General features: G+C 39.2%; 1 protein-coding gene across 1 annotated transcript; it reads left to right on the top strand.

Moving 5' to 3' along the window:
- LOC139127566 (complex III assembly factor LYRM7-like) lies at positions 1–7548 on the top strand. The gene is made up of 5 exons (XM_070693471.1): positions 1–130; positions 3422–3494; positions 4130–4200; positions 4422–4503; positions 5592–7548. The coding sequence occupies exons 1-5, from the start codon at positions 119–121 to the stop codon at positions 5681–5683; spliced, it is 330 nt and encodes a 109-aa protein (XP_070549572.1). The 5' UTR covers positions 1–118; the 3' UTR covers positions 5684–7548.
- The last annotated feature ends 814 nt before the right edge of the window (positions 7549–8362 follow it).

Here is an 8362-nt window from a genome sequence, read left to right as displayed (position 1 = left end):
AACTTTGGGTCACGGGTCATGCTAGGTCACTGGCGTTTGTAAGCAGGCTTCACGTGAAGCTACAGACCGCTGTAAATCTATGGACCGCCGGTAATTCTGGCGACTTTTATCGGTACAAATGCGTTCAAAGGTAAGGTATTAGTCATAGCTCGTAGAGACTGTTAGAAGTTTGCCGAAATTTTTGTGCAATAAAGCGGAGATCACAATGTCCAATGACTAGCTTGAGGTTTCGTAACCCTGCGTCCGGTGCTGTGTGTTCCGCGTCCTCCCATCGCCTGTGGCTCCGGACATCATCAATATTTCGGTCAGGATCACCATCCCTTGTGTTGGCAGGCCACAAATCGTGATATTATTTAATTAGGGGTCCAGACACATCGCACCAAAACCACTTCGCCCCACGCCACCTCGTACCAAAACCACTTCGCACCAAAACCACCTCGTCCCAAGCACCACTTCGTCCCATGACACTTCGCCACAGGCGCTCCTTAGCTGGGTCGTCTGCTAAGTAGATCGATTTTCGGATCGATCTATTATTAAATACTCACAGTGAGTATTTAGGTTGCAGTGGCGGGCATATCGACTACGGGATCAATAGATCGATCCGAAAATCGATCTACTTAGCAGACGACCCAGCTAAGGAGCGCCTGTGCACTTCGCCCCAAAGACCACCTCGTCCCAAAACCACTTCGTCCCAAATACCACCTCGTCCCAAAACTAATTATAGCCCAAACATGGGACTACAGAGTGTATGTGCCGAGGGCAGGCGAGCCCTGCGTACAGGTCTTTGTGTTTCTGGCGTTATACGTGTGGTGGAGGCCATACTATAACGCCGGGAACACACAGACCTGTACGCTGGGCTAGCGACCATATGTGCATGCCCTTTATGTAAGGATGGCAAATGGCCCAGGCTTGAGGGTACATAGTCCCTTGTTGGGGCCATATTGACACCCGGGTGTCAATAGCATACAGGGCTTCTCCTGGCTATTGACACCCGGGTGTCAAAGGCCAAGTGGCCCTCTATTTGACACCCCTCCCATTTTTTCACCAGTTCGCCTCAAAATTCGACCAAACTTAGCTTAGATATTCTCACATATATTCTATCTAGAAATACAAAAAACGTCATTCGTAATAGCTTCCTAAGTCATCATTTTGCAGTCCCATAGTGCAGACAGTCGGTACATCAATGGGTGTCAATAGCCAACAGACCCTCTATTTGGCTACCCCCGATTTTTCGCTAGTTTGCCTCCAAATTCGTCTAAAGTTAGCTCAGTTATACTTAACAACACATACCCACCTTGAAATCCAAAAAACTTCTTTCGCAATACAGTCGATCGATGTCATGTCAAAGGTTCTGCAACTCAGGTCAAATGTTGCATTCGGTCAGACAAGCTTTGCCCACGGACAGAAATCATGTTTTATTGACCCCAAGCTGTCGATATGATTCTATTCTACAACATTACACAGTTACTTTACACCATTATAACTGAACCCACGACAAAAAAGTGCCCATCAACTTGTTTGAAACAAATGGACGACGTAGCTTAGCTTGATTTCGAAGGTATTCGAGTAGGGTCACCAGTTGAGGGTGTCAATGCCAAATAGTGTAGCTCCTGGCTATTGACACCCGGGTGTCAACAGCCACTCCGTTTTCTTTATTACATGCCACTCTTACATAGTTTTGAATGCAAATTTTAGGATGTATGTACAAATGACAACCATATGTTTAATTTATATCCATGTTAGCTTAAAATCCGTTGAAAAAAAATAGCATGATTTTCATCATTGAACGGCACATTATTACATTTCGATCTCTGTCATGTTGTTTATTAATTTTTTTTTCATAATTTTTGAGAACAGCATTTCCTGCGTAAAGCATGTGATTGATCATTTTTAAATCCTGACCTTGTCAAGTTGAAAATAGTTCCAGATCACTTTCGGTCAAATAATGAGTATGCAGCTCACTACGTCATCATACGTCATCAAGACGTTAGCATTGAATCATATGGAGTATGCAACGTCCAATATATTTAAGCAATAACCCCCGCCGCAGGAGGGTATACACGAGATTGTGGTACAATGCGCGACATATTTATTTATTTATGTATTTTATTTGGTCATTACTCCCAAAATTTCCCTGCAAGCTCAATGCCTCCCCCCTCATTGTTTCCCCGCATTAACCCTCTATGCTGGTTCAGGGCCTGTTTTACCACTGCTAATATAGTATTTTAGCATCAGTGGAATGAGCTCTCCTCCAATCAGAATGGTGCATGGTAGCATGATATAATATAATGTTCAATATACCGTTTGAGGCATGTAACAGATGTAATTTTGGACAGAGTCTAGGGGAGAAAATTGTTCTGATGAAGATTTGTATTCTCTCTATTGTTAGAAGTCTTCTGATCAGCAGATTTTGTCCTATGTGTGAAACATTTGTGTCAAGATAAGCTGACACCAAGTTTTGGTGGCTATGCTAGCATTGTTTCCTTAACAATGCTTTAACTTATTCTCATATTTCTTTTTGTTTTGGAGTCATCGATAATTGATAATTTACAGCCCCGATTTCTGCTAGAGTTCACGTTTCACTCTATAACAATTAATGTTACCTAAACAGAAGTTGGGAATTCAACTTCAAAAATGCATTTATTATACGTTTTGCGATACAACAGCTCTCCTAAACAAAAATGGAGAATATTAAAAAATCAAGGAAAATGATGAGTAATTGGGAAATAAGCCCAAAATTGTCATCATCAAATGTCAAGCATGCATTTGAATATGGACATTGCTTGGAACCTATCAGACCAATTTCAAAGATATCACATGGTCCTTTTCAGTTAATTCTCTACAGTTCTTCTATTCTACTGATTATATGCGTAGATTAAAGTCACACAATAGCCACAAGCATTCAAATATCTAAGTACTCTAACTTGGCAAAGGCCCTTGCTGCTATGCTGTACCCCAACTAGCTGCTATGGTTGACAAAGGCCCTTAAAAGGCAGGCTGAACAAAAATGATATCATTTAATTTGTGTGAGAGTATTGCAGAAAAATCAAGTTGTGCACGATCTTTTATTGGTTGAGAGATTCACTGTGTTAGGAAATGGCCTTCAACCCTTTGAGCGCCAAAGTCAATTATTGCTGCCTTTATGAAATGTAACCATGACAATTTTTTCAGATTTCCAAAATTTTGATCAAAAACTGTAGCCAATGAAAAGTAATGTCCATTTGGTCCAAAATTGTCAAAAAAACTACAAAAAATTCATAAAATTGGTAAAATTTGGCACTACAATTTTGATGGGAAAATTTACAGCACTCAAAGGGTTAACATGGACTTAGTAAGCAAGACTGGCTTACTACTGCTATGCTTCTATTTAACTAAAAAAGACAACAATTCCACTCTTATGTTTTCTGTGTACTTTTTGTAGGTATTGGCATGTTTTCGGTCTCTTCATCGGACGGCACGGAATGTATTTCGAGGTGACCAAGAGGCACTTGCAGGTAGGTATTCTGATTTTTTCAAAATTGCATTCGTATATTTATGAGTCGCTTGGATCATATCATTTTTTGGGGTCTATGCTTGGATACAGGATGTTTCTCACAGTGTGTGATGTGAAGAATGTAGAAACCAGCACACCAAAGTACAGTGCGCCCTCTATGTCAATATCACAGGACTTTGATGCAAGGGGGCATTGAGCTGCAGTTGTAAATGAAAATGAGTCTGCATTTCTGTTCAATGTCCATAACTGAAGTGTTTATTGCAAATAACTCAGAATTGAACAGATTTCCATGTGATTTGTGCTGTTTGAATCTGTTTGGTTGTCTTTTTGCATACTTGACAAGGTCCGCCTTTTTCCACCACCGCTGTACTCAAGACTACAGTACTTACTTCAGCAGGTACTGGTCACAGATGCAACTACAAACGGGTGGACAATGTATACTAAATTGCAGGGCAAAATTCCTGATAACTTGCTGGCTGGCCATTTACAGAGAAAAATGCAGTGCAGTGTCAGGAATAAGTTTAGTTAATTGCTAGTTTCTTATAAGTTAAGGATAAATCTGATCAAAACACTGCATTTCAGGACTTCCATGTTACAGAGTGATTCTTAATGTAATTAATTTATGATTATTTGCAGTCTGCAGAGCCAGGATAAACAATGAATTTCAAAAACATCGTCATGAGACGGATGAAACGAAAATACAAGAGGTAGGTCTGTGTTGATATACATCTAAACCTCGCTTGTAAAGAATACAATGTGAATTGTTTTGAATGTTTGAAATTCGAAGGGCATCATGTGGCAACATTGAGTGTAAGTAAATTCTAGTTTTGCATGATTTCTGACAATATTCTGTATTTCTTTGGTTGACCCGTATACAAGCGAACTGGAGTAAAAGGTTATATTCTTATACATGGTCTTTTTATTGCAGTTATTGAAGCTTGGAGCTCAAGTTGAACTGGTTTTGAAGAAAACTGTGGTACAAGCTGAACTTAATGAAAAAGGAAACTACAGTGAGTTGCTTTATTTTTTTCAAATCACATGAACTGGGGAGAGGAGTGTAATGAGACTCCATTCTCCATTAGGTGTGTTTGTTCGGCTGCACCCATCACCAAAAGGGCTGAAGCCCAATCACAGGATGAGATATAGCAATCAGTATTAAAAGGATTCAATTCGACAACACAGTCACGATAACTCCCAGATTGTTTGCAAAGGCTGCCAAAAATACCTGTTGATCATGAGTTTTGAATGCAGCTGAATACAGTATCTTTACCTCTTGATTTGTGTTTAAAGAAGTAAATAGAAAGAGATGAGGGAACCTGACATAACTTTTGAGTATTCCAGCAATCACATCAATACCACAGTGGGCAAATCTAATTTCAAACTGATATCAAAATAAATCAAAAATGGTCTTGCAACTCTTGTCTGGTGGGCCCGCTATGATTAATAATTTTACCCATTGTCCACTGGTCATTTGGACCTAAAACAGCAAAACAACTGAAAATGGCTCCGGACCTTGGACCACTGGATTTGCCCACTTCTTATATCCCATGAAACACTTCAATTTAGTAGATTTGCACTGTCAATACCAGTTGGTATCTGATTGCAATACAGGGAAACCTGCCCTTACGTGTACAGTACAGACACCTTTAGGTCTCCAAGTAGGACTCCGCCCTATGAAGGACAGCATAGAATTTAATCTGTCTGTAGTGTTAAGGACTCCTATTAACCCCTTACCTGCCAAGTTCATATTTCAACATCATGTCAAGTTCGTTAAAGCTAGTGAATCAGAATATTTCCCATTTGGTGCATTTTAACAAAATATTGAACATTTGAAGGCCCCTGAAATCACAGATACTGTAAACATGATTTTTACGGACTAAAGCTGTTGGAACAGACCAAGCCAAATGGGTGGAAATACGTATTGTTTTGGCTCAATACCACTTTTCACGGAGTTGGCTGATGGGAAGTGATACTGTCTGGCAGGTAAAGGGTTAAAGACACTTGCTTCCTTCAAAGGGTGTCCGTAGTGGACAGAGTTCACCATACTGCAATTCTCCATTATCTACATGTATCTGTCTTTCTTTTCTTGTCCTCACAGAACTGAACATCACCAAAGACACAGTATTGATGGACAATATCACCCCAGCAATGAAAGCTGCCATGGAAAAGAGAAAAGACAAAGACAGGTGACCATGAGGAGTTTTCCTCTGAATGCCGTACAAATCATGGTGTGGATGTATCTAGTAGTGTGCTTTCCGGTGCCACAGGGAAAGATTCTGGGATAGAAGGAATTGTATAGAGTGGTGAATTGTGTTGTCTTCCATGAACTTACACACTGTTAATGAAGAACAGTTGATTCTGTCATTCACAAAGATGCTGTGTTTTACTATTGTCCTGAGTTGAGATTCCAGATGTGTTCAAAGACGGGGACTGTCTATGTTAGCAATGCAGATTTTTAACCCCTGAACTACCACTGCAAATGTTATCATATATACCAAAGACAATAAAAACATGTGGAAGAGCTTACCAGAAATTTGTGATACTCAAGATGTTTGGTAATTTATTATTGCACCGGAAATTTCCAGCATTCAAGACAACAAAGAGTGTAGTCAGAGCTGCCTTGCCAGGAAAAGGTTTTTGTTAATTATTTGCAATACTGCAAACCAGGCCAGTGATCCAACCACAGACTTCAGACTTCTTGCCTTACATTCCCGCCACTTTTTAAAACCCTTTCACCCCCAATAGTCTGTCAATAGCTCCATCCACTCTGATGAACACAATGGGATGTACTAGAGACTGACAGTGAATTGGTAAAATTTGCCACTTTCAATGTCAGTCATTTCCATTTTGTATTCAGGGAACAAAAACCTGTTCACCCAAAGTCCAGGTAAACACAGGTCCACAATAACTATCGGTAAAATTAGATTTGGGCCAAACCATTGTGGTGAAAGAGTGAACCCTCCAAATTTCCCATGACCCTCACATGACCCTACATCCTGGTAATCCACCTCTTTGAACTGAAAGACTCTTATGTTCCAGCCTATCACATTCAGTCAGAGTAATACTGAAATTCCAGTATTATAATATCTTCAAAGAAAAGTCTACCTATTTTCTCTCAGCAATATGATGAATTTTGAGTACTGCATACTGCCCCACATGCAATGATGTACGCTGTAAGGCTCCATGGAAATATTTATGAATGGAGCTGTCAGTGTCATTGACATTTTCATTTTATGATACAGTTCAAGACCTGTTTTGAGAATCCTGTGTACTTGAACGAGTCATGTTGTTTCTAGAGTTACTTTTTTAAGTCAAGAATTCAAGTGACTCCTGTGAGCTGTACCATACGAAACATCATCTGTGAATCTTTTACTCACAATGCTGCATTTTCATAGTCAAAGTCACTACTCAATTTTAAATTCATGGTAAGGCAGCAACAGCGTGATTTGAGGCTGTGTGGCAGTGAGCCCTCTAACAAACGTGTCTATCTGGAAATTTTGCATAAATTTGGGGAATTGTGGGAAATCCTTGTGTTGGCTCTATATGTTTACATGTAAGACAACAAATTTGTTTGCATCACTGGCAATTTATTTACGCCATGTTGCATCATATTGACTTAGAGGGCGCACTGCTGCAGCATTGAGAGGTGAAACTCCTAACAGAAAATGAAAGTCTATATATCACCATTTATTGCATGACGACACTTGTACAAAGGAAAAGACTAGGAGAGAATATCTTTGACTCAGTTTGAACAACATTAAGGCATTTAGGTTCTATTTTTGAAGTGTTGATGATTCAGAATTCTCAGGAGAATATTGCATGGTGACCCCACTTAAATATTTGATGTGCACAAGTTAAAATAGTAGTACCTTTATTTCAACGCAAAGAGCCTTAAAACGTTTACCAGCAGACTGAGGTTTCCAGGATTACTATCACATTTGCAACCATGCTTTACCTTACAACTAACCAATTACAGATTTTCTTGTCTTTAAAATGTGTTGTTTTTTTATTTTGAATTTTGAAATAAACATTGGTATTACAATAATATCAAGTCATCTCATTAACAATTTGTCAATATCCCTGTCTTAGAGACTTGTGATGTTAAACATAAAGATTAATTTGCATGGCTTTTATTCGCAAATGAGTGGGTGTTGACTGCCTACATGTTCCTAGTTCATATTTTTACGAGAAGTTTGTAATGAAATAAAGAGGCTTGTTGGTGCTATTCAGTTATACTAGTCTGTACATTATGTTCCTGGGATATGGCGAAGATATAGCCATATGGATACTGAACCAAGTTTGAATGAACACAGACCCACCAGTAGATTATGAATCCATGCTAAAACAGCATTGTCAATATTAAATATTATTTTATTCTACAAACACTGTGGCCTCGGCCTGAATGCAGTCAATGACTTTGTTGTACAAATACATTTTACCCTGACTTGAAGTGGATGGTATATGTTTTTGAAAAAATAGACTTCCAGCTAATGTACTCCAATCATTTTCATAACCCTTCAGCCAGCAGATTTCTATGCTGGTACAGACTGGTAAACAAGAGAAAATTATGAATGGCCTGTGTACAATGTTGTACTAATAATAAACAGAGGTATCCCAGACAGAGTCATTCAAGTGTCAATCTAAGCAATATGGATGATTGTGAACAATTTTACATTTCACGGATGACAGTCATGTAGAAATCCAGCAAGATCACATCATTGGTGCAACCATAGATGAAATAAAATTATACTGGTGCAGCCACAAGGGATCTTTCATTAGAAGTATGCCAGCTGTTATGCATGTAATATTTGTGACATCAAGTGTTACAACACCGTACTCTTAAAATCGTGCAAGGCTAAAGGAAAGAAT

Source organism: Ptychodera flava, unplaced genomic scaffold (assembly GCF_041260155.1).
Source record: "Ptychodera flava strain L36383 unplaced genomic scaffold, AS_Pfla_20210202 Scaffold_33__1_contigs__length_2856901_pilon, whole genome shotgun sequence".
NCBI lineage: Eukaryota > Metazoa > Hemichordata > Enteropneusta > Ptychoderidae > Ptychodera > Ptychodera flava.
This window is presented reverse-complemented; position numbering and strand designations above follow the sequence as displayed.

What these genes read in the sequence shown, in the direction of transcription:
- LOC139127566 (XM_070693471.1), top strand. An exon ending in ATGAAACGAAAATACAAGAG is followed by an intron (nt 4,201 to 4,421) that starts GTAGGTCTGTGT and finishes TTTTTATTGCAG; the next exon opens with TTATTGAAGCTTGGAGCTCA. An exon ending in TAATGAAAAAGGAAACTACA is followed by an intron (nt 4,504 to 5,591) that starts GTGAGTTGCTTT and finishes TTGTCCTCACAG; the next exon opens with AACTGAACATCACCAAAGAC.